General features: G+C 37.5%; 1 protein-coding gene across 1 annotated transcript; it reads right to left on the bottom strand.

Moving 5' to 3' along the window:
- Positions 1–13: 13 nt before the first annotated feature.
- cgna (cingulin a) lies at positions 14–26,614 on the bottom strand. Its single transcript, XM_065245753.2, has 21 exons — positions 26,054–26,614; positions 16,487–16,759; positions 15,129–15,780; positions 14,330–14,430; positions 13,861–13,930; positions 10,374–10,498; positions 10,113–10,245; positions 8,769–8,981; positions 8,318–8,466; positions 6,714–6,834; positions 6,312–6,524; positions 5,997–6,218; positions 5,214–5,462; positions 4,959–5,129; positions 4,711–4,872; positions 4,452–4,541; positions 4,286–4,369; positions 3,295–3,413; positions 2,863–2,971; positions 2,617–2,780; positions 14–1,682 (listed from the first exon to the last, which is right to left on the bottom strand). The coding sequence occupies exons 2-21, from the start codon at positions 16,756–16,758 to the stop codon at positions 1,541–1,543; spliced, it is 3,561 nt and encodes a 1,186-aa protein (XP_065101825.2). The 5' UTR covers position 16,759; positions 26,054–26,614; the 3' UTR covers positions 14–1,540.
- Between the last annotated feature and the right edge of the window lie 1,171 nt (positions 26,615–27,785).

The following is a 27,785-nucleotide window of genomic DNA, read 5'->3' as shown; positions in this document are numbered from 1 at the left end:
CACACTGAAAAACTACTAAATACTGAATTTATTTTTGATAGAAAATCTTGTGCTCCTTGACAAATACAAGGCTTTCATTGAGTTGATCATGGTTTGTGGCAAATACTATGAAAAATACATAAATACAAAATACATGTACATAAATCATTCTGTATTACTTTGAAGGAAAAACAATTGCATTTACAAGGCACTGTAGTGTCATTGTACAATTCACATTAATCAAAACTGTAGTGTGGATAGAAAAAGTATTGAAGTAATAAATACAGATACAGAGGAAAAGGCAGCTTGGTATCAAGAAATGACAGACTGTGATTCACAACATGAATAATCAAATTCTAGCTACTGTATTTTATATAAACTGCTACTTTGATAGTGTGCATTAAAAACAACAGATTCAAGTGATCATGGTAAACAAAAAACACAGAAATCATTTTTAGTTTCTTTGCTATTTTAAAGATAAAAATCCAGTAAGCATACTTAAATGGATGTTTTCATTATTTAATAAAGACAGAATGTTATAGTGCTGTTGATTTTAAATGGCTCTGCAATGTTTATAACACTACATATAAAGCTCATACTCGGTAATCATAATTTACATTACAATTTTTAAAATAAAAATATAATTCTTTATTGTCATTGATGTTAAATGAATTTCAGTGTTGAATTAATGTAGTGGTAATTTACTCATCCCTGGATCCACACCTGCCCTAAATCTATGTAAACATAATAAAATATACATCTATTCTGAGAAGCAAGAATTAAAAAGGATTACAACACCTTTATTGATACTCTCAAAACTGGAAAAACTAGAACACAAGTTTTGATCTTTAAGACGCATGTTGTTGAATATTAACCATATATTAACTTCCCCTTGCTTTGCCTTTACCACAGTGTAAAACACAATTCAGGCAGATTTGCTTTTTTATACGAGTACAGACTGCAAAATACATACAGTAGACTGCTGCAGTCATCTCTTTTAATCAAATTCAATCATTCTTCCTTTGCTTCTTCTATTTTACTCTTTCACATAATGTAAAATGAAACTTCTTACTTTCACTTACTAATCCCTAATGACTTTTAACCTCTAATAGCCTCTTGGCACTAAACCCAGTGTTGTCCATTTCCTTATCAAATATTTCTACTATTAACTATTAACTACTTTTTGTGAATAAAATCTATGCTGCACATAAAAACATCAGAGGTCAATTATATTCTGCTTTTCTAAAATAAAGGGGTGCCTTATTCTCACATTTACAATAATGCCAAAACAGAGGTTGCCTCAAAAAGTGCATCTATTGCTTTAAATGTCTGACATCTACTCGCTGGCAGTGTAAATGTCCGGTGTCAGGGTAAGGTTACAGTACCGTGGCATAGTGGTTTAAGACTTCATGACTCAAGTCTCACTGCTAAATATTGATTTTAAAGCAGGACTGAAGTTACACATTGTCCAGGAGTTGCATGTTAATCCGATTTCCTTTTATGGACACATCAACAACAAACTCATTCACGCCCCATTCCACAAATTCTTCTCTCCGTTTCTTCAGCAAGAACTGGTTTTTAGGTTGCTCTCGGTGAGGATGGAGGTTATGCTGGAATGATCATATAATCTATCATCATCCTCATCCTCAGAGCTCAGCACTGAAGAGTTTAGAGCGGACTGCCGGGCCTGCTGGATCTTCCTCCTGAGGTGAAAGATTGAAGATGCATTTAGGTAGTGGAACTGCACTTTTAAATACATTTGTATAGAAAACCAAACATTAATTTAAAGGGAAAATGTACTTCGTACAGTATATACACTTTTCCTTTTAAATTTAAGTACCATGTGACCTACTAAATAATTTTTTCACTACCACAACATACACTACATGGCCAAAAGTATGTGAACAAGTTCTAATGAATGGGTTCGGCTTTCAGTGAAAACAATTCTTTACAAGTCATTAGGTGGTAATGACATTCTGGAGAATTGTTTGCCGCCAACTCTGTGACAACAGTACAGGGAGGGGCCTGTTGTGTTGAAGAATGACGATGCCCTTGGCCACAAAACAAAATCAACAGAGAAATTATTTACATAGTGGAAGAACCTGAGTAAAACACAAAGCCTGAATTCCATTGAACGAAATTGGGATGAACTGGAATGCCAACTGTACAGCCAGATCGTATCACTCACCTGCATTAGTAGACAGCTAAAATGTGCAGATATTCAAGAGAAGGTTTGGCATAAATTGATCAACGATCGAAATTCTGCAGTACTCAAAACATGTCCACTAGTGGGCAGTGTGTGTCGGCTGATCTGAGGAAAGTCGTGTGTGTTAGGTTTAAAAGATAAAGACCTTAAGAGATTAAAGGTATGAGCAGTCTGGACACTGCTGCCCTGAGTAAAGTATCAAAGGTTATCTGGACAGAATGGCACTACTAAAAAAAACCCCACACAATAGCCCATTGATTCAATAGTCATGACTTAAGCTTGCTGTACAGTGTAAGTCATGGTCACATGGCATTTTTAGAGCAGGAATGGTTAAGTATTTGCATTCGAGTCTAGACAAGGGCCACACACTGCCCTCTGCAGGGCTAACTGAAAAACAACAGCATGACAAACACAAAGTAACACAAACATACTTGAGCTCATTCTCCAGCGCCGTCACTCGAGACTGCAACGCCTCCCTCTGTTCCAGCTGCTCCTCCATATCTCTGATGGCTTTCCTCCTCAAGCCTTCAAGCCGCTCCGCCTCTGCCTCTCCTTCATCCACCTGCCTCTTCAGAGCCTTCACCCGTAGAGTCAGCTGCAGACGGATGCATGCATTTAACACAGATTCACTACAACTACACAGATTGAAAGAGAGATGAGCTTTGAATGTCAGTCACCTGGTCTCTCTGCTCTATGTGCTGCTGTCTCTCGTCATCTAGGGTGATGTTCAGATCCTTTAATTTCCTCTCCAGGCGTCGCTGTGATGACAGCACTGTGGTTTTCTCCCTGTAAAAACACACAGGTATGTAAATGGTCTTATGCATGACGTATATTATGGCCTGGTTTCACAGACAAAGCTTGGCTAAAACTATGACTTAGTTAAATTAAGATGTTTAAGTAAGGAATAATTGATGACGGGCTGTTGAATTATTTAAAAATAATGCACACCCAAGGTGGTAATGCGCTGATACACTGTGGGTGTGCATCATTTATTCCGCTTATACCACGGTTACCACAAACATTGCTTGATCGTAAAGTGCATTGGTGGTATTGTGCAACTTCACATGGTTTAAAAACATTACAGTGCATTTCATTAGGATCCTTTTTACCTCTCTTCTGTGCGCAGTCGTTCCTCGAGTTCTTGGATTTTGCTCTCCAGCTGAGACACACCAGTAGAGGAGCGCGACTGGCCCTCCATCTCTGCTACACGAGACTTGTACTCTTTGATCTGAGAGTGATGTGAAAAAACTTTGTGAAACATCTGAATGTATTGTGCAGTTAAAGGATTAGTCAATTTTCTTAAAAAATCCCAACACTTAAACATTTTTAATGCAGTTTAATATTGCAATTTCAAAGGACTCTAAACGATCTCAAACGAGGCATAAGGGTCTTATCTAGCGAAACGATTGTCATTCTTGGCAAGAAAAATAAAAAATATGCACTCTTAAACCACAACTTCTCATCTTCCTCCAGTCCTGTGACATGCCAGCGCGACCTCACGTAATACGTCATCATGTCAAACGGTCACGGATGACGTATCGAAACTACGCCCCCGTGTTTACAAGTGTGGAGAAAGAGGACCATTCCAACGTTGTTGTATGTGGAATGATACTAATTAATGTCTTTGTGTCAGTTTATTGTTTAAAATTATCCGCAAATGTGCGTTTCATATATGTAACAGCCGGAGGAAGAAGAGAAGTTGTGGTTTAAAAGTGCATGTATTTTTTATTTTTCTTGCCAAAATGACAATCGTTTGGCTAGATAAGACCCTTATGCCTCGTTTGGGTTCGTTTAGAGTCCTTTGAAACTGCAATTTTAAACTGCATTAAAACTGTTAAGTTTTGGGGTCCATTAAAATCCATTAAAATGAGAAAAATCCTGGAATGTTTTCCTCAAAAAGCATAATTTTTTCTCGATTGATCAAAGAAAGAAATCAACATTTTGGATGACGTGGTGGGTTAATTATCTGGATGGATTTTTTTTTTTTAAGAAAATTGACTAATCCTTTAAACAAATCAAGCCAAGAACAACAAACAAAAACATCACTCCATAAAAACTCAATTATAATGCACCATATTGTTCAGTGGACATGTGGTGTACCTGTCTCTCCAGAGCATTTTTGTCCAGTTCCAGGTCTTGTTTGGATGTTCGCTCTTGCATGAGCTCTGCACGCAGCTGTTCAATCTACACAGAGCACAAGTGTCACTCTCCAAGCGTTTAGCAGATGCTGTTATCATGATTCATATCTACAATCTGTATAGAGTACCTGATCACGGCTCCTGGTGATTCTTTCTGTCAGCATCTCTCCATTGCTCCTCTCCTCGTCCAACTCCAGCTCCAGATGCTTGACTTTATCCTGCACATAGGGACGCATGCAACACAGTGAGATCAGAAAAAGTGTCAGACCTTCCCACCAACTCTCACCCAAATGTAAAATAAGCAATTCATCAATGCATATAGATTTATGCAATATGTGGCTGCAGTTACAAAATAATGAAAAATAGATGGGAGGATGAAAGGAGCACCTCCATGCTGCGGATCTCTCGGGAGCGGTCGGTATGCGTGCTGCGCTGCGTCTCCAACTCACTTTCCAGATGTTTGACACGGTTGGTGAGGAGCTCTTTATCCAGAACTATATTGTCTTTCTCCTCATAACAGGCAAACAACTCCTTCTTTTGACGAGCCAACTACATATACAAAAATATGAATATAAATACATGTAAATAATATATAAAACCTATAATTATTGGTATGCAGGAGGTCTGCGTCACACCTCCTCATGTAGGGAGTGAATAGTGCTCTGAGCTTTCTCCAGCTCACTGAGTTTCTCTTTGGTGTTTTTCTGAGAGTCATGCTGCTCCTTCTTCCACTTCTCTTTCTGCTCGTCTAGCTGAGCCTGAAGGAGCCGCACCTCCTCACGAGAGGACGCAGACAAGCGCTCCATCTGAAAGACACAGAGAGAGAGAGAAACAGTTTCTTCAAGTGTTTCTTACGGTCACATTTGAAGCAATTTGTCAAAAACACACACCTCTTTGTTGAGTTTGTCTAGCGCCCTTTCCTGCTGTCTCCTCAGATCATCTAGCTGTGTGTTCTCCTTGCGCATGCCTTCTCTGTCCCTCTCTCTCTCCTCCAGGTTGCGAGCCAGCTCATCCCTCTCCAGGCCCAGCTTGACGTTCTCACGTCTGGCCTCCTCAAGGTGCTGTTTCAGTTTTCTGGTCTCCTCCTGCTGCTCCTGTTCAACCTCCATACTCTGAGACAAGCGCTCCTGAAGCTGAGACTAGAGTGACAAACAGATAGAAGTGTCAAAAAATAATTTAGAAATCTATTTTTAAGTAAATTGTTGCATTAATTATGAATACAAATGATTTACACATACATTTGCATTACATTTACATATCTGGCAGACACTTTCCAAAGCGATCTACATTTGTGCATTACAATGTATACACAATCGGTATGTGTGTTTCTAGAATTTAACCCACAACCTATTGCACAGCTAATGCAATGCTCTACCAGTAAGCTACAGTAACACCTTATTTTTTATGAATAAGAGTCAATAATTGTGTGGCATGGGTTTAAAACATCTGGAATAAGGTGGGATTTTGGGTAGTACTGTCATACGTTAGTTAAGAATTAGGGGTCATATACGTAGGACGCCATTTTAATCTGGCAAAACATGACATAATAGCTTTAAGTATTTAAGGACTGATGATGCACATCCTCACTGTACCGTGAGAAAAAGATTTTTGTTGTATTTAAGAGAGTCAACAAGGTGTACAGTTACACAGTTATGTCAAAACTGCGTTCTAACCTCCAGGCGTGTAATCCTCTCCTTCATGCGCGAGTTTGCTTCCTCGAGATCTCTGCGTTCCTGCAAAAGACTGATTGATTGGGATTGAAGAGAGCCAAGTTTGTTGCTCTCTGACTGCAGCTCTTCTTCAGCTGAGAGCAGCCGACTGCGCAGTCGCTCCACCTCCTCTTGCGCTTCACTCAACTCCTTGCGCAGAGCCTCCAACAATGAAGGTTCGGCTAGCTGATGGGTTTTAAAAAAATACATCAAGATAAATAGGTGGTGTACTATATAATATAAACCTTGTTTATTGCGTGATCATTTCATGTACTGTACTTGTTTGGCTCTCTCATGTGCTTTTGTCAGCTCCTCCTTGCTTCTGCGCGATTGGTCCTTCAACCTGTCAATCTCATATTTCTGCTCTGCCTCCAGCTCCTGTTTGCTCTTCTTTAGTAAAACAATTTCCATTGTCTTCTTATCAAGGTTTTCTTTAAGTTTATCCATCTCTGCTTGGGCCTTCTGCAGGTCGGCACGGCAACGCTCAACTTCCTGAGAAACCATTGGCATTAGTCATTCATTGGTATCAGTGTATACAGTACTGGTATTACTTGCATGTAAGACTATTTGCTTGTGCACACCCGGGTGGGGATCAAATGTTGTATATAACAATATCACAAGACTGGAATGAAAACAACGTCTTTGAGTATAGTCTCTTTAGTAATACAGTAAGGTGTGAACCTGGCTGAGTGTCTGGGTGTGTTTGGGATCTGGTATTTGCTGTTTCATAGTGGTCACTTTCTCCTGCACCTCTTTGAGCTCCTCCTCAAACTCCTCTTTTTCCAGACGAGCCTGAAGTAACCTAACAACACATAACACAAAAAGCGCTTGTTAACCAGTATGCACTTATACTGCCCTCCAAAGGCTAAGTATAGTAACTACATGAACATTGAAAGTGAGAAAAATGCCCTTAAAGTTTTTACACAAGCCAATGAAACACTGCAATTTTCGTTCCTTTGAAATGGGACAAAATTGAACCAGGAGACTTGGAGACGAGAAAGATGCCACAAATTCCAAGACTCAATTTTGTCCAAATGCGTAGTTACTTCACTTTGCCTTTGTAAAGCATTGGTTGTGTACAGCAGCCATGAAATTGTCATTGGATTTACTAATAATTTAAATCTGTGTTGGTAAATGACTGATTTAGTGTGAATATATTATCGGACCGAAAATAGTCCCAACTGATGGCTGCATTTCTGATACAGGTTAGTAGTAGAAAAATGTTTGTTTAAAAAACGTGTGTCATCTTCATATGTTAATCTTTGTATACAAACATATACAAATTTGTATACAAATTTAATTTCAATTAGAAATCAGGATTAAATTGGTTATGTAGTATGATGTAGTGTTGTGTTGGTGATCTCATATACAATGTCAGATTGATGCTCAGAATATTTTTAAGGGTACTGTTTATTTAGTTATATATAAATGTGAAAAAAATCTTCACTATCTTCAAACACTAGTAAGTATTTACTGTTTGAAAATTGAACAAAATAAAATATATCATTTATTTCATTTTTTTTATCAATTTCGTGAAAATCTTTTGTGAAAATCGATTTATAAAAATATATAAACATACAAATATATCAAATGAAAGAACAGACTCTCTGCTTTCAAACAAACCATCAACAAACAAACAAAAATAGGAAAAAAAAAACATTTAATCCTATATGTAATTTTTGTTCTCTGCCTATAAACTCTTAAACATGGGTATTTTTCTTTGAAAAAAATTTTTTTAGCAAAAAGCTGAAATAATTGCATTTTTGTGAAGGAATTTTGTTAGAGATCAGATTCAGAACGATTTGTGAAGGAATTTTGTTAGAGATCAGATTCAGAACGATTATCAAAACATACACAGAGTTTAAAATTAGTAAATAACGATTTGGCTTCAGTTTTTTCATAAATTGGGTAAGTGCGCCATCTAGTGGATAATTGCTGTATTTTTTATGCAAATGTTTTCTCTTAATTGACAAGATAACTAAATCAATGGTGGGGAAAGAGTGACAATGATCGTATTGTGATCTTTTAGGGACTAAGATTCAGAAGTATAAAAACTAATGGTGTAATCACATCACTACAAAACAATCTACAATTTTCTCTCAGTTATTCTGAGAGTCTCTCACTTTGCTTTTGGTTGAACAAGTGTTCCACTGCACGACAATGCACAAAGGGAAAAGAACAGACATATAAATGCACGCATTAACAGAAGATGTAAATGGAAAATCTGTAAATTACAAAAGATATCAAATCCAATGGGTTTTAAATGAACACCTAGTGCTTCTTACTCTTGTTTGGTTTTTCGCAGCTCTTCTCGACCGGACTGAAACTGCTCTCTCCAATGGTTCCCCTCATCTCTACACTCCTCCAACTGCTGCTGAAGAGTCCTCACTGAGGAGTTCACCCGGTGACGCTCAGCTTCAATGGATGCTTGAGACTGAGGCACAGACACAGAATAACTTCACGTAAAAAAAACGTATTCATTTTTAGGATTTACTGTTTTCTACATAAAACCATACTACATAACATACAGAAAATTCAGTGAAATATATCCTTGATGATCTGAGTAAGGTCACGTCAAAAAGTAAAATAAAATGTAAAATAGTAAAATGAAATAAATTACTGAAATCAAACTTTTCCATAATTAGATTATAAGATTTTTTGTCTGGATTTCACAGAGAGAGTCACATATTTGCAACATGGAAACTACACCAAGCAGTTACAATCACAGGAGTTTACCTGTGACACCTGCTCCATGCTGGTTCGTAGTCGCTCCATATCTTGTCTGTATTGTTCTCTGAGAGTCTCTATTTCCTTGTCATGTGTGGAGACCTCATCTTTAAGAGCCCCCTTAAGAGCGGTCAGCTCTCTCTCTTTCTGTCTCAGAAGGTCCTCATGTCTCTGACATAGTGCTGCCGCTTCAGCCAAATCAGCTCTTGTTGCCATCAATTCCTGCACACAAAAACAATTCCTAACCAGCTGAAATGATGAGAAAGCAACCAACAACACAATGTTTTGTCCATCTGGTACGCCTGCTTGGATATGAACAAGAATCACAGGATACCAGTGATAGCTAACAAAATCTGAATGTTACAGAATAAGACAAATCACTATCCGTTTCAAATAGGAAAGCATTAAAGGAACTGCCGGGAAAGCTTAATCAAAAAATGAAAACACAATGAATGCTTTCTTAGTTAAGACTGCACAATTTTAGCCTTGATTTTGACTAGCTGACAGGTTTTGAGAAACCCGCCGACAAATGCCTGAAATCACAAACTAATCAGTGCTCGTTCACGCGAGTGACAATCACACAGTGTGAACTATCAAAGATGCGATCTGAGAGAATCCCAGATGAATCGCTTCTCAAAATCCTGCCTTCTGACTGAAAATAATATTGGCGATGACCTACAGCCAATGAGAGAGCAACATACAGGGCAGCTGGAAGTTCGGGGAGGAGTCCCCAACCATTTTCTTCTCCATAAACTTCTTTATCTTCTTTTCACAGCAAATGAGCGCAAATGCAATTTGTATGGCAAGCTTCTTGCGGGCTACCATTTTTAAAAATAATCCCAGTCTCACGTGAGAACTCCGGTCTTGCACGCGTGACCTCACACTGTTTCCTTGTCACTTCTCATGTGCATTTGGTTGTGAGACATAGTTTGTGGGCTGGGTCAAAGTTGTCTGCGATTCTTCTTATGGTAAAGTCATGCAGTGTGAAATTCAGCAGCGACTGAACGCTACCCCAGATAGTCATGCTGTGTGAAAACATCTGTGACCCGAATACTTAAAACATCGTGCAGTCTGAACTTGGCATTAGTGAGAAAATTTAGACTTTTATTAGACATTTTGAAGTTGTGCAGAAAACCTGGTAGGACATGGGCACAAGGGTAGTGACATCATTTCACTCTTCAATTCATACAGTACTTTGGAATAATCATCTATTCTGAATTATTTTGACAGCAGCCAGACATGTTTCCATAGCTTGCTTTCTGACATAATTGTCCATAAGTCTATGACTGCATCTGACGGAGTCTCATGTACAGTGTGTAAACTACTGTATGTAACGTGTGTTTGTGTAATCACCATGTGCATGTTGTCGGACTGAGCTCCTTTGTCCGACTCTCTCCTCAGCTCCTGCTGTAGTCCTGCCAGCTGATCCTCCAGCTCTCTAACATGAGACTCTGCGTACTCCCTGTCCATGCGCAACTGAGTCAGCCTAAGAAAGAACACACAAACACAATAAAGCATAAGCCGGCAACTTGTATGCTTTGTGATCCTTTGTTGGCTCACAGCCAGTTTTATTAAATGTGTAGCAGGCAGTAGTTGTGTTTGTGTTTGTCTTACTCTGAATGCATCTGATGTAGCTCTGTACTCTTTCTACCCAGCTGTTCCTGTAGCTGGACATTGTCATCCAGACGTTTCTCAAGTTCCTCTTTTAATGAGTCATCAGGTCTGCTCACCTGAGCTCCCTAGAGGAAAAAAAACTCTCATTTAAATCCCACCATTAAATTCTGCATGTTTGAAAACTAAGGAATTCCCTGCACAGACTACTTCATGATACAGTATTTGTTGACAGTCATATACTGCATGTTTAAACTGTCAATGGCTAACAGAACAACCGCTAATGCAGAGTGTGCAAAACAGGTTTTCCATGTAAACACGGTATTACCAGATTATGCTCCAATTAACCCAAGCCACTATAATCCACGTCTACCCCCATGATAGCATCTAAGCAACAGACTAGTCATTAGTGGTTTGCTAACCTTATTGACACACAACAAGCTTGAAGATTTAATCTTGCATAAGGATCATAATTTGAAGTAATTGCTTAGAGAAAAATAGAGAAAATAGACCCATAATTCCCAGGTGGCAAATAAAGAAAATGAAAAGCATAAATATATCTAAAAATACCAATCACAGTCATGTTTAAAAAAACTTATTTTGAATCCTATACATAATTAAATTTTTGCCAATATACAGCATAGAATGCAGTACTCAAATGAACTAAAATATAAAAAGAAAAAGTGATAAATCAGCAAACGTTTGGACTTGCATATGTTGAGCTCAGGTGCTCTGAAAGTCAAACACATCTATCAGCCCTGAAGCTTTTCTCTCTATGTCTGAGTAATTATACTGAACCAGACAGAGAATAATGCACCCTTCACATCAGACTCAGACATTACTGTACAGTTTAAATGACAGCCTCAAGTTTATTTCTAGATTAGTCTTGTTTACTGTATTTTATAGCTATCTTTCATTTTATAATCATAAAGAAAATCAAAGTATAAGAAAGTGTAATAAATAGTTGCTCGGGCAGAATTTGTAAATGCGTTGTTATATTTGACTGGTAGCTGCTTAACATACAGTCTTGTTCAAAATAATAGCAGTACAATGTGACTAACCAGAATAATCAAGGTTTTTAGTATATTTTTATTGCTACGTGGCAAACAAGTTACCAGTAGGTTCAGTAGATTCTCAGAAAACAAACGAGACCCAGCATTCATGATATGCACGCTCTTAAGGATGTGCAATTGGGCAATTAGTTGAAAGGGGTGTGTTCAAAAAAATAGCAGTGTCTACCTTTGACTGTACAAACTCAAAACTATTTTGTACAAACATTTTTTTTCTGGGATTTAGCAATCCTGTGAATCACTAAACTAATATTTAGTTGTATGACCACAGTTTTTTAAAACTGCTTGACATCTGTGTGGCATGGAGTCAACCAACTTGTGGCACCTCTCAGCTGTTATTTCACTCCATGATTCTTTAACAACATTCCACAATTCATTTACATTTCTTGGTTTTGCTTCAGAAACAGCATTGTTGATATCACCCCACAAGTTCTCAATTGGATTAAGGTCTGGAGATTGGGCTGGCCACTCCATAACATTAATTTTGTTGCTTTGGAACCAAGACTTTGCCCGTTTACTAGTGTGTTTTGGGTCATTGTCTTGTTGAAACAACCATTTCAAGGGCATGTCCTCTTCAGCATAGGGCAACATGACCTCTTCAAGTATTTTAACATATGCAAACTGATCCATGATCTCTGGTATGCGATAAATAGGCCCAACACCATAGTAGGAGAAACATGCCCATATCATGCTCCATGCTTCACTGTCTTCACTGTGTACTGTGGCTTGAATTCAGAGTTTGGGGGTCGTCTCACAAACTGCCTGTGGCCCTTGGACCCAAAAAGAACAATTTTACTCTCATCAGTCCACAAAATGTTCCTCCATTTCTCTTTAGGCCAGTTGATGTGTTCTTTGGCAAATTGTAACCTCTTCTGCACATGCCTTTTTTTAACAGAGGGACTTTGCGGGGGATTCTTGAAAATAGATTAGCTTCACACAGACGTCTTCTAACTGTCACAGTACTTACAGGTAACTCCAGACTGTCTTTGATCATCCTGGAGGTGATCATTGGCTGAGCCTTTGCCATTCTGGTTATTCTTCTATCCATTTTGATGGTTGTCTTCCGTTTTCTTCCACGTCTCTCTGGTTTTGCTCTCCATTTTAAGGCATTGGAGATCATTTTAGCTGAACAGCCTATAATTTTTTGCACCTCTTTATAGGTTTTCCCCTCTCCAATCAACTTTTTAATCAAAGTACGCTGTTCTTCTGAACAATGTCTTGAACGACCCATTTTCCTCAGCTTTCAAATGCATGTTCAACAAGTGTTGGCTTCATCCTTAAATAGGGGCCACCTGATTCACACCTGTTTCTTCACAAAATTGATGACCTCAGTTATTGAATGCCACACTGCTATTTTTTTGAACACACCCCTTTCAACTAATTCAACTACTTGCCCAATTGCACAGCCTTAAGAGCGTGCATATCATGAATGCTGGGTCTCATTTGTTTTCTGAGAATCTACTGAACCTACTGGTAACTTGTTTGCCACGTAGCAATAAAAAATATACTAAAAACCTTGATTATTCTGGTTAGTCACATTGTACTGCTATTATTTTGAACAAGACTGTATGTGAATGTAACTATGCTTATAATAAATTGATTGTTAAACATTATTTAATGCGTGTGTTAGTGTTCTTGTGGGTAGCTAACGGTGAAGGCAAATATATTGCTTATTCCACTTACTCCAAATTGAGCTCAGCTGATTTAAGTGATGTGGGATCTGCTGCCAATTCATTACAGTTAAGCAAGAGATGCCAGCATCTAAAAAGCCATTAATGTAATGCCAATTTGACAGATGCCAGAAAATCCAACAAGTGCCAACCTTACAACTGCAGTAAATCACCCCAGTTCCTATCTGAATGAGTAAAGACTGTCAAATAACCTAACAGTAATTAAAATCAGCAATAAAACCAGACAACAGCAGGGTCAAAGTTATCTTTTTAGCTCACAAAAATACATATTTTTAATTTTGTCCAGCTATATGCATTCTAGAAAAAAAATGATGCCTCTATCAAAAATGTCAAAAAAGTTGCCTGTTTTCCAGCGCATAGTCATTCAGACTATGGTTCAGTTCACCTTAAATGCTTTGAAAGCTGAGGTTCAGCATCAAGCTAAAGGTGGGTAAAAATCATACTGGTGGTAAAGGCAGGAAGGTATCTGAGTTTTGGGTTGGGTACATTATGTGGATAGCAATTACAAGTGTCATGGTTAAATCCTGACATTTGCACTCATGTTATGGCCATCTTAAGATGAACTACATTGTTGTTTCCCTCACTGTTGTAAGTCTCTAAACATCTTTTTACTAAATGTACTAAACATCTAAATGTAAATATATTTGATTTGTGTCACTTCAGTGAATCGGACTAAATAAAAATAGATGTCTTGCCTTAAAGTGTTTCATTTAACAAACATGCATTTACCTTCAGTCCTTGAATCTTACTGCAGATTACTCGAACCCTACGCTTAATGGCAGCATCTCCCTCTGTACTCCTGAAAGATTGATATATACAGTAAAATGTGTTATTTATATGGTGTTCCTGTAGCTCAACTTGAAAATACACATTATGATTAAAATGTTTGAATGCACTATATGCTGCTGTAGATAAAAGCGTCTGCCAAATCCATAAATGTTATGTAAATAAAGTTATTAATGTCATTTTAATGGTTTTCTGGTTATTGATATACATCTGATGAGCAATAAAGAGGATCTGGTTTCAGTTTCTGTCTACGAGTTGATAACATCAGGAGTGCAAAGTTTTTTAATATAAAGATCAAGAAATTAATTTAAATGATAAAATACAGTATTTCACAGTTCAACTACTATAGAAAAGGTTTCAATCATGCAGACACTTTTTATATGGGAAAATATAATATATTTTGTTGGTTTACCCTTGACGCAGAACATCATAGATTATCTGCTGTATTTGATCTTCGGTTGAGAATTCTGACCCTGAACTTTGACCCTGGTCCAGCAGGAGGTCAGGGGTTACCTAAAAGCACATGAAGATAAGAGACAAAGCTCATTAAACATTAACACGACACATATAACGAGTGTGAAAAAAACTCTCAAAGAAATATTTCTTAAACAATCTGAGAAGTAACAATGGATCCGTCTGAGTAGTAACACGAGTATGCACTCCATTCTCTTCTGTCGTGCATTGAATGTCATTTGGCTTGATTTAGCTAGTTGGTGTCAGTTAACAGAGTATCAGGTTGATGATTAACTTTACTGTAACCTACTCAGATTCCACCTAATATACATACTTGCATCTTCCAAAACATAGAGCTGCCAATCTAGCATGTTAAAGTATAATAGATGGGCTTCTGATGCAAAAACTGTTCCGAAAGGTTGACAGCAAAATTAAATAGCCATACTGTAATTTTACAAGCTACAGACTAGAGTATTCACCCAAACAACGAATGCATATTTTTAAAATGTTGCAACTAAAAAAATAAAGACGTCTGCACACTTAAATCCTTTAGCAGCAGGTTTTAATAACCTTACCAAACTTTCAGTCAAAAGACCATCTTATATAGTTAAGTGATGTGCCGCATTTGTTGTTTGTATACCCTGAAGATGGTCTTTTGACCGAAAGCTTGATTTTTATTGACTACTTTATTGTCTGGCACCTTATTGATTATGAATAACTAATACATACATAGACGGCTCATTTCATTAATTACTCACATCAACTGAATCAACTGAAGTGGACCACTGATTGGCAGATGAAGTGACAGCTGTGACCTTGGCAACCGACCCGGGGCTCCGCCCCACACTGCTGTAGGCTGAACCAGGTGAGGAAGAGGGTGGTGAGGTAAATTTGTTCGGAATAAAAGATGAATGTCTGTCTTCGCCATTCATGCCAGGATAGCGCCCCGTAGCGGTGACTCCAGGGTTATCTGCTTGTGTGGCCGGGCCCCCTTCAAACTTATTGATGAATCTGGTGACAGGGGTCTGACGGTTGGAGCTGGGAACTGATTGGCTTTGATATTGCTCACTGTATTGAGATATTTCAACAGATTCTGCTGATGTGTAGTGATTGCCTCCTCCTCTTCCTCTACCCAAAGTGCCATTCAGCCCTGTCTGGTAGGAACCACCCCACTGATTTCTCTCCATCCTTTCTTTAGGACGCTCCCTCTCTGATCCCACACCAATACCACCATCTAGGTTACCGTAACTACCAGAGCGTCCATCTCCTAGGGGACGGCGAAGCTGATCTGTAAAGTCATCACTGCTGCTTTCTCTTTCCAACAGGGATCCGTGAGAATGAGCCCTACGCAAGTTGGCGCTATCTCCAGATGAGAAATACGGGCCCTGGATTACTCCATCTTCTCTCCTCCTAAGCATTCAAACAAAACCATTAGGAGATACATAAACATACAGATTACAAATGTCTTAAAGTAATTTCAGAGTTTGGTTTTAGCAAATGACATGATGCTTATAGGGTAAAGAAACCACCCCAAAGAGTACAAGTAGAGATGCACCGATATTAGATACAAATTAGTCAAAGTGATATCTGCCAATGCTGATAGTTTTGTGATTATATTAACTTGCATTAACTAAATTCTGAAGATTACATTTTCTGAAGGGTCATTCACATAATGACCATTAAACTAGTGGTGTCTTTACATTTTCTATACACAGAGCTCAAATTCATTGCATTTTCCTGATCTTTTTTGATTGACAGGATATATCGGCAATGACTATCGGCTGATAGACAATAGGGAGAAAATTGCTTTTGTCGTCTGATGCCGATTATTGGCCGATATATTGATGCATCTCTACTTACACCCTTATTAAAAGCACAAAAATATTTTTTAATATACTCTTTGGTATTGAATATAATTGTACAAAACATAGAGGATGCCTACAATGCCAAAATATTATGCTTAAGTAGGCAGCTCCATAGGTTTTAGAACAGATGTGGCTTTCATATATATTTAAGAAATACTTTTATAACATAAGAAATCAACAATAGCAGTAATCGTGCAAAAGACAACACAGGATTCATCTTTATAATGGCCTTAACAAAGGACAAACATTACCTAGGCAGGCTGTTGTAGGCAGGTGGTTGGGTTCTCAACTGCACTCCATAAGAATCCCCTTTCTCTCCCTCTTTCAGCACAACATAGGGCTGACCACCGATTCCCTGCACCCTCACGGCCACTCCATAGCGGGAAGAGGACTTTTTTGGACCATCTTTTCGAGGCGGTCCGCTCCCGGTCCCTCCCCCTCCGGTATCCTGCAGGTCATTTATAAAGCGAATCTGAACACCATGGTCAACTGGAGTCTTTCTTCCCGAGACAGGAGCAGACATACTGGACCCAACATGAAATTAGGAGAAAGAGAAACAAAAAAACATTCACACACACATATGCAACATTTTTGGCTCTTTTTAAAGATCTGCTGATGGAACCATTGTTTAAGATGTTACTAGGAGGTGCTTTAAAAAACTTCATCTAAATATTTTAATAAACTGACTGCTGGAATTCATGGGAAATTCAATGGGGGCACTTGTGGCCCAGTGTGTTGTGATTCGTTGACCATCTTCCACATGTTGTCTGGACATGTCAAACCCCTTACCATCATGGCTAGTTGCATGTTCCGGTGTTTCGTAAAAAGTGCCATCAACATTTCCGATCACTATGAGTGTAGCCAAATATGTGTCACCAGAACTATGAGCCTATTATGAAAACAAACCATGGCTTTACTACAGCCTGTGGCTATAGAACAGTGGTCATCAACCCTGTTCCTGTAGATCTACCCTCCTGCATACTTTAGATCAGTGGGTCGCAGGTCATAGCAGCAAACACACACTGTGTGTTGATCATGCTGAATTTCTGACACTGTAAGAAAACTACCGTAGGCTATCTTTGGATGCAAGACCAGGAAAACGGCCGTCTTTGGACCTCTCTCACTGTACGACATAGGACCACGAAATCGTGACCATTGTTTCACAATGGCAAACTTTGGTCTGGGACAGCCAAAAAACATGCAGTGTATGCCGGGCTTCAGAGCAAATCCTGGTTCAGCACACCTGCCTAATTTTAAGGTAGCCGTGAACAGCTTGATTAACAGGTTCAGGTGTGTTTGATTGGGGTTGGAGGTGAACTCTGTAGGAAAGTAGATCTCCAGGAACAGGGTTGGTCACCACTGCTATAGAAGCATGCAACTAAACACTAACGTACATAAAAGCTGTAATCAAAGAATAACACAAATGTCAGCATTTGAAGTTCATTTAAAAATACCTTTGCATGTGTTTGTAGGCATTTGTCAGATAAGTATGAATTAGCATGTAACTAACTGGCTAGCGTAACCAAACAGCAATGTTTATTGTTTACATCCTTACTGTATAACAGTGTTTCTCAAACTTTTTCAGCCCAAGGAACACTTTATCTTCCAATTTTTTTCTGAGGACCACCTAACAGAATCCCACTCTAACACGCCCCTAAAAAAACAACCAAATATGAAGGATAAGCTAAATTTAAGTTTAATATGCAACTGTTTCAAATCAAAAACAATTTTTTTAAACACAAATGCAATGCTATGTTCAGAAATTATTATAGACCGTTTCAGCATTAACAACATAAACAAGCGGCTGTCGCGGTCCGCACGTAACTTCCGGTAAGCTCTGCTAAGAATAAATAACAACAAAGTTCTTTTAACGTTTATTTATATAACAAGCAAAAAAAAACACATAGATTACATAGGAAACCAAAACATTTGTTATTTTCGACGAGGCATTTGTTCAAGAGATCAGTTTAGCAACTAGTCAGGCCATTAAAAAAGACGAAACCGGAAGTAAGGTTCGGATCAGACGTTTATCACGTGCGTCCGATGAAACCGTCTATACAGTATGAATTTTATTTCATTAGAAAAAGTAAATGTGAAATGAGTTGCAGTTTAAAATGAACAACAAACTGCACATGTGAAAAAAAACTGAAATTCAACATACTATAACAGCCTAGGTCCCACTTAATGTTATTCCAAAGAGCCATTAGTTTAAAACTGAGCTGGTGGGTATATGAAGTCTATGGTTGTAACTATGGTAACAATAAACTGCTGAAAAAAATTTTTCCCCTTAATGTCCAAAATCACTAAAATTACAGGGATTTTACACATGAAACAAAAACTAGTACATTACAAAACTAATAGATCTGTGGATTTTAGCTGCTTTCAGTTGACGCTTGATCTTTTCTTTTGACTCCTCTTTGGTTTAGCCACCGATCCATTTTTACGTTATTAAAACAGAATGGCAAGAACTGATATCGCAGTTAAGTGCATTAAAAATCTACTTAAATTAAAAGTGACTATTGTATAAACACTTGCCTAGTTTAGGTCATCTTTTGGCGGACCACTGGGGGGGTTTGGCGGACCACTAGTGGTCCGCGGACCACACTTTAAGAATTACTGCCATATAACATATAATGCAGCCCAACATGTTGTGTGATCCTGGGGACAGGGTTTGTGTAATTTTGGGGTGCATGATGTCAATAACCCAGAAAGAAGCTCAGTTGTAGGCAATCTAGCCGTTTGCGGTAGTTTTTTAAAAGCGGTTACTGTTAAAGCAAATATCTGCCGTTGCATTGAACTTTGAGCGTTGTAACTTTGCAGATGTTGTTTATGCTCAAACAGCAACATTATACATTAACTGTAGTTAAAAAAGTGGAATCAGAATCAAGTACTACTTTAATTCATGAACATTGAGACCGTCCAGTAGCAGATCTCACTCAATGCTGTGATTCTTGGCAGATGAGATCCAACGTCCTTCATTATATACACATTTTAACACACACAACAATAACAACAAAGACGCTATTTCTTTTTTTTTTTCATTTTGACTAGGCCAATTGGTCAACTTTATTAACAATTGTAAACCTAGATACAACCTTTTAATGTTAAGTTAGTTCGTGTTGTTGTCCCGCTATGATCTGTGTTTCTACTAGTCATTCCGCCTTAAAAAACATGTGATTAGGTACAGCCCTACATGTAGTTTTGTACTCATCTTGAACCAATCTCTCCTTAAGAAACCTCCACACTTGTGATGCAATAGAGGAGAAAAATAAAGGTGTGTGGTGTGATGGAATGAAAGTGTATAGATTAAAGAATGAAGGGTGTGACAAGGGAACAAAGAGCATTTTAAGACATCACAATTACAGTGTAGTGAACATTATCGGAGATTAATCATGATGACAGCTGAACCAGAAATAAAAGAGACAATGACTCAAGCATAGGGAAAAGATTAGGACATCACCTTTGTCAAAGCTTAGTGACATAAATACAAAGCAATCATCATTCCTGTTCACTCATACCAAATAAAAAGACGCACCTTTATTGCTTTCTCTTTCTGTATTTTTCGTGTCAGTAAGTGACAACATAGCAACACACCACATACTCTGTAATGTAATCCCTATCAGCAGTCTGTAAAGCCCTTCCCGTATGAGCCAGACAGAACGATATCAAGAACCAGTGTAATAAAACACACTAAAAACTAGCTCATTCTTCTAAAAACTATAGGAAAAGTCTAATTGAGTATTTCAGGTTCACAATAATCAGAATGTTTTCATCTCACTATTAAAATAACCAAAGGTTTACTTAAAACAAAGTGTCACTATATTAACATTGTAAGAATCCATTCATAAAGCAGTTATTAAAGCATATATTTATTTACTACATGTCAAATAAAGTAAGGAGCCTTCATGACTGTAATACATTAGGGATGCAATAAAGGGGCTCATTATATTTTTGGGATGAATGATGTGTTGAATGAGGTTAAAAATGAGATCGGATTAAGAAGCGTTGAGGTCCTACGTGAGGTAGGGAGTCTTGTGTTGACAGATAGTCACAGGTGCTTCAAACAGATTCATTCATCATTTGTGTTCACTGTGGTTTCACTGGGATTTTTGTCTTTTCTATACTCTCACACTTGGACAGGTGGAGTTTAAAACGCAGGCGACAGACTTTGAACTCCATAAAAGATTGTAAAAGCTACTGACCTGGCTTTGTAGATAGCAGCAGGTATACGGCCGGCCATCTTATAAACATGATCCTGAGGTCTATACAAATACGACAAACAATTTCTGTGTGGAACCAGTTTGTACTATAGCACAGAGCTAAACGAGTATCTTTCATTCATTCATTACTATAATATAAAAGGCATTGTGTTTTGAACCTTTTATAACCAGAGACCCTCGTGCCTTGACATAAAAACTAGTAAGGGCACAGACTTTAAATAACTGCACATAGAACTGAAAACCACAGACATATGATATTTAAAGGTATAGTACTGTAGTTCCAAAAATAAAAACCACCCTATGATTTGTTCACCCTCAAGTCACTTGAGATTTATAGGATGAGCACAGTTTGAGTTGTATTAGAAAATGTTCTGGCTTTTCCAGCTTTATAGTAAATGATGCTACTGCATCTCTTCTGATTGGCTTTTATAGAGACCGGTGATCAAACATTTCTAAATAAAATGTGTGACTAGTCCTCATCTCTTTATTTTTTTATACTGCAAAGTATGGCTGCAATCAAAAAACTAATTGGGATTAAAATTACGGGTGAAACTTTACATAATATCAAAAGCCTCAATTACAGTTATCTATTTGTCTATGATGTTTCTCATTTTCAGATAGAGTGGCATTTACTACACAAAGCTGTAATTCACTGACAAGTGGGCAATTTCGCATTCATTATCACAGAAGAATCACCTGCGATTTTGCCAAGCTTGTCAGTGAACTATTCTGCTCTGTGTAGTAAATGTCACTCTATCAGAAAGCAGGTGATGGGGATTTACTACTAAACACGGAACCGGCTTTACTAGCCGTCACATGTTTCCGTCACCATGATTTTATGGGCATTTTGAAGTATTGCATCAAAAACTTAAGAAATTTCGATTAAAATTCCCTCGCTTGAGGTGGTTTATGCGAAAAAGATTAAATGCGAAAAATGGGAGATGTTGACGCATTTTCTGAATTAATTCTGACGTACACGGAACTGACCATCTAGCTATTTTCGTTGGAGTTGTCTTTCCCATATATGGGGCTCGATGTGGTCGCAATGTCCTTGCTGCTAATGCCTTCATAAAAAGTCTGCATTCCTTCTTCTATGTAAAGGATTAGTTTGGCAATTAAAAGCTGCACGGCAAATACCCCATTGTGACTACATGCGGTCCTATCTCTATTTTCCACGCACACAGTTTTGTTCACTGTTGGTTACTAAGTTATCCAATACCACCATCATTCGCTCAAACAACTTGATGGAAACGCACCTTATTTGCATTTCTTTGTTTTTCTTTTTTGCTAATTTTGAAAAGATTCGCATCACGTTTGGATGGAAATCCAGCTACTGATGCGCACTTGAAAATCTCCTCCGATATATCGCCCAGTCCTAAGTTGACGTTATTTAGATATTCATTTTGTATTTCTTACTTACAATATGATTCCCATAATTATTTGTGATTTACAATTATATTATTTACTTTTGGATTTTTAGAATTTACCAGGCGCCTGCTTTACAAAAAGTTATAAAAATTTCAAACATTTCCTCAATGTAAAATCTATTAATCGGCAATAACAATAATCAACGCAATTACAAAATCAAGATGAATAATCGTCAATTATGATTTTTTTTTGTCATAATCATGCAGCCTTAATGTAACTGAAATTGAAATAAGTTGAAACATTTTCTAGTCATTAGTCTTATGAAGTGTTCTGTGCAGCTGATCCTTCAAGGTCTTCTTTCCAGTGTTCAAAACATGTCTAAGCATCATATAAACAGTGTCATGTATGGCTCAAAATACTGGAACAGAACATCATAGTTTTAACAGGAACATACTATTTTAAACTGCTCTGTATGTAAACAAGTGACAAACACAACAAGGCAAAGATATGGTCCCTATTACAAAGAAAACTATTCACGCTAGTTTCTCCATATAGTATTCTGTTGTCTCACCTTCAATGGTTAACAATCGTCTGGTCAAACAAACAGCCAAAATTCGGTCATGGTCTAAACTAATCTATTTTCTCTGTCAGTGTGTCAGTGACCAAGCAAACAGAAGCACCATTTAGACTTTCTGCACTGCATTATCAGATATGCTGAATGGAGGGAGTCTGCGAGTTGGACGGAGAGGGAGAAAGAGGACCCTTTTCCCATTATTACAGTGAAATGGGGCAGAAAACAAGGGCAGCTATGTAGGGAACACTGGTCTCTCTATCATTCATTCTTTCTTTACCTCACTAATATCAGAGAATGAACACAATTGATTCATATAGTCCAGGACTCCAGATACAAGCATCTGTGCCATAAAAAGAAAATATATCTCCTGTTAAACAGTTTATAAAGAGAGGGCAGGAAAATAAAGACTGGTTAATGTAAAAAGCACTGTTTATGTCTGTTCAAATGATTATATATTCTTTCTGTATTACAATTATAGCCTGTAGCCTCTCTTTCTCAGTTTTCCTCTGCTGTCCTTTCCTCTACCCTGTCTGCCCTCCAAAACTTTAAAACTAAAAACAATACTGTAGGTACAAAATAGCCTTATAATGTATTTTCCACCATCAATGAGACACCTTAGCTTGTCAATCACATTCACAAGTTTTGCCAGTTCAGGGGTAATAACATACACAAATTAACGTTATTGGAAAAAATCAGTACAGCAGCACATCTTAAATTGTACACATCTGTGTAGTAGTCTAAATGTTCAACAGTAAAAAAAAAAACTTTATTTTTCCAACTTTCTGAAGCAATGACAGCGGACACACTGACTATTCTGTTTAAACTAAACACTTTACATCGCCATGTGTCAATTCTGCAAACACAAACATTCAAAGCTTTATCATAACAATGTTGGATGATAGTAAAAAACATGCTTTCCATGTCTTTCTTAGAACAACTGTATTTATATACTAATACATAGGTCAGACAAATACCCTACCTTTCATTTAACCTATGCAAGCAATGCCTACAACCAACGGTCCCCTTTACAACTTCTCTTAAAGAAAAGGGTGTTTAAAAAACAAATTACACAAAATCTGATTTTTAATTAAATCAATAATCTGAGCTGCATCACTTAAAACATAATTTTATGTCAGAAATTCTTCAGAACAGAATTAGAGGGCATAAGCATGCTTAGCATTGTCAGAGTAAATGAGTTAAACCCACTGATCTATATAAATGACTGGATTGCGCATGACGTCACACTTGTGAAGCCACCGCGCCGCCATGTTGGTATACCCAAACGTTCTATTAAATCAATGGACGTTATCAGATTTTAATGATAAAATATCACTTTACTCGTCTTCGTTTTTATATGTGAACTTACCCTGTACATTATTACAACACAAACGTCCAAAGCATGTAAATAGTTATTTACTGAAAGTTGTACATTTTGCGTTTTAATCAGTTATTATACATTCATCTTTATTACAGTATCAGATCAGCAGACAGACCGCAGCATATTTAGTATTAATGACAATAAACGTGCTCATTCTGAAATCTATATAAATAATCATGCTTTGTACCGTATGTGCATGCAATAATTTGCTAGTTTTAAATTATGTTATCTAAACTTACAAGTTACCTAAACTTATTTAGAGAAATAACGCTGACCGTCACAGTGTAGCTGAATGTCAAAAAAACTTTATTTATACCCGTGTCATTAACAAATGCAACAGACACACTCACCTTAACGGTTTTTTATAAATCCATTATCCTGCCCGATTAACACATAAACATTGCAAAAAACACCAGGATTAACAAATAATTAACGTACACATATCCTAAAAATTAACCTTGTGTAACTGATACGCTGTAAAGGGGGTAAATTTTGATCATGATTTTGAATGGAAGTCAATGACGCTCTCTGCCGGTTGGGTATACCAAGATGGCGGCTCGAACTCTGCGCTGGCTTCACGTCACGCAGTTACGTCAAGCGTTCTATGCGCAATCCAGTCATTTATATAGATCAGTGGTTAAACCAGGTGTCTCCAACCTTTTTGTGATAAAGGGCTACCACAAAGGATAAAACAATCTGGAGGGCTATACTTTTTGATATACCGGTAGTCTAAATACCTTTTAGGTTTTACTTGTTGATTTCATTTTATTTTACTTGTTGATATGTTTTAGTATTGTTTAAAATGTTAACATACATAAACCAAGCCAAGCTAATAAAAAAATATCTAATAAATAAATATTACAATTGAGATTATTAATAGAAGGTGCTTTTGCGGGCACCTCACAGGCTAATTTACCTGACAAAGGGGAGAAACAGAGATTACAGCTTTCATCATATTTAAGTCTGTTATCCCTTCACTGTGTTCCACTAGTGCTTAACTCCCATTGGCATTTCTCGTTTCCTGCCAAAATCCCACTCTTCTTTTTCAATAACATTTTTGCCCCCTCCCTTCTAAATTTCAGTCTGTCTTCTGCTTTCAAGACAAACAAGAATATCTTCTCCCTTTCTAATGAACTTCACTGGCATGACTAAAACAGGTTCCAGTGTTGCTAAACACAAGATCATACAGCCATGCACTTCAGAAGCCCACATATCCATTGCACACGGTTCTCAGTTTTACTACTGGATAAAGGCATAAACTGCTTCTGAGCTGTAAATCACAATAATGGATTAAAGACAAGTCAGCAATGATAGAGTTAACACAAATACTGTGATATGTTTGTCTATGGCTCAGCAGCACTTAGTTGTCAGATGTCCATGATGCCAGTGTAATATCTATGGTAGAACAAAATGTCTGGATTTCATCTCCATTTGTGACTACTTAAAATGCTTTTCAGTCTATAAAATTGGTAAGTAATTTAAAACCCATATAAAGACTGAGAACCTTAAGTAGTATTGTAAAGAATTTGTGTTGGGACAAAGAACAAGCTGGCTCTATGAAATTCTTCCGCAATGAGTCACGGTTTGAAATCACTAAAGATCCTGACGTTTATATTAACAACAACACTTTAGCTTTAGAACTAAAAAAAAATGTATATACATAAACGCTTAAAAAACGTTTAAAAAAGTTATCTATAACGTTAGTTACTCTGAAACGTTTGACAGATTGTCGTACCTGGTACTTTTAAGCTGACAGCTCACGACACGGTTCATGTTGCCTATTCATTTGAATGAAAGTTTAGCTATTATAACAACAGACTCAATGTACTTAGCGGACTTTAGATCATCACAGCACAGAAAAAAGTTGTTTTGCCACGTAAGACTTATCTCATGAGTTCCCATAGCGAGTAGCGCAGGTGTTCACCTGTCCATACACCTGCGCTACGCACGAAACGTCATAAGTCTCTCGAGGCGAAGCGCTCAGTTTCACAGAGAAAAAAAAATCTATGTTTATCACATTACCCTGGCCGGACAATAATCCGTTAAAGAGACATTAATCCATCTTTTGAGAATGCCACTTGAAATGAACACAAAATGAGACAAAACAGAGACCTCGAAGCAACTGACAGAAGCGTTACACCCAATGAAGAGAAGTTAAGCTCAAGAATGATTTGAAATTCATCTGGCGCGCGACAAACAACTTAGCATCAATTTCTACATATGCTAACAGACTTAGCGACTAACAGTTACAGCGAAAAGAAAATAAGATTTAACGTACCTGATGTTTTAAGGCAAAACTTATATTTCACTCTACTCTTGCTCTGCTCTTGTGGCTTTTCTTCATGAAAACTAATGGTATACACAGTGTCTTAAAATGTCAGACCTAACTACAGTAATGTGCCCCAGGGGAAACACTTGCTAAACACAACCTGTTACCTTTCAGACCGATACCACATGCCCCGCCCAGTCTCTTTGTGATGAATAATCTCATTGGCTGATAGTGGCCTTGTGGGTGGAACGCTTGAAACTGTTTCTGTTTCGACCATTGGTACGTTTGGATGTCAATCACAATTAAATCTGGAACTTGTTTGTCTCTGGTAAGTGTTTTGGTATTCCTCAGTGACCTAAATTGATTTTAGCTAAAGTGACTGGACAAGTTATGGTTCAAGAAATATAACTTTGTGCATGTTACAAATACTCTTGCACAACAAAAACGCACTATTAGAGGCTCGTTTAGTTTTGAAATAAAAGATTAAAATTAATAAAATCCTAAAATTATGTTTATTTCTCGATGGTAAATTTAGCTGTAGTAAAAAAGCACTTAAAAATGAAGTATAAACACTCCACAGACAGCCCAATTGCAGCCAATCAACTTAACAGTTTATAGTTTTACCATTCGTTTTTAATGAACGAACTATCATGAATAAATTCAAAAACAAAACAAAAAAAATCAACCATAAGATAATTAATGTCAATGTTTATAAATTTGCCCTCTGGCAATGTTACTCATCACTGTGGTAACAGCCAGGAGGTCACGTGTGGGCAGAGTTAGGCATTACATGTATACTTTTACAGCATTTACAGCATTTTATAATAAGCAGCTGGATAAGATAAGCTGCGCACTTGCCCTTTGTTGCCAGTAAGAACGCCAATATCATTCAAACCAATAGTTCTCAAATTGGGGGAGGGAGTATGGGGTGTGAGATGGTGCCCCAGTGTAATGACCTTTTATATAGTAATGCCTATTCATTTATTATAAATTCTGTGTAATCAAACTTAAGAAAATTAGGATATTAACCAAAAACAACACTGTTTTGTTTAATTCAAATTCTAAGTTTGAGATTGTTTTATGTCAGGATTTTTTTGGGGGGGGGGGGGCGAAGGGATGCATCTTAAAGGAGGGGTGCACGGAGAAAGAATGAGAACCACTGATTTATTTACGCGTAAAGAAGGCTGTGAACAGGGTTATATGTTTTGTCAATCAGCCACTAGATGGAGACAGTAAATGGCTTTAAACGGATCATGTGTCGTTCCAATACAGGTTTGCGGCTTGATTTGGGACAGTAGTGCGAGCCTCTGTTCTTCTGGCGCTGAGATCTTGCACATCATTTAAATGTTTAGTAAATTTTTTAGTATTTATCAAGTTTGACTTTCTTACAATATACTCACAATATATTAGCAACTAAAGAAAAGAAAAAAAAAACATAAAAATCTGAGTGTAGGCTATATGATAAATAGTTAAACCTTACTCTTTCACATATTTTATTGCACTTAGTTAAATGGCATATCTAGTGTAGCTTTTGGGGGATCGTATCATAATCATCGTAACATAATCAAATAAAAGAACTTACATTAAAATAAGTAAACCAGTAATTAACTAATTGTGGTAGCATTCTGGGAATGAAATGCACAAAATGTTCTTCAACCTGTTTTAAAGTCCCCATTTAGGGGAACAGTAGCAGATATAGTTACCACCCCCACCCCAAACTGCAGCACAAATACACGTACAT

This window comes from Paramisgurnus dabryanus, chromosome 13, assembly GCF_030506205.2.
Source record: "Paramisgurnus dabryanus chromosome 13, PD_genome_1.1, whole genome shotgun sequence".
In the NCBI taxonomy this organism is placed as follows: Eukaryota; Metazoa; Chordata; class Actinopteri; order Cypriniformes; family Cobitidae; genus Paramisgurnus; species Paramisgurnus dabryanus.
This window is presented reverse-complemented; position numbering and strand designations above follow the sequence as displayed.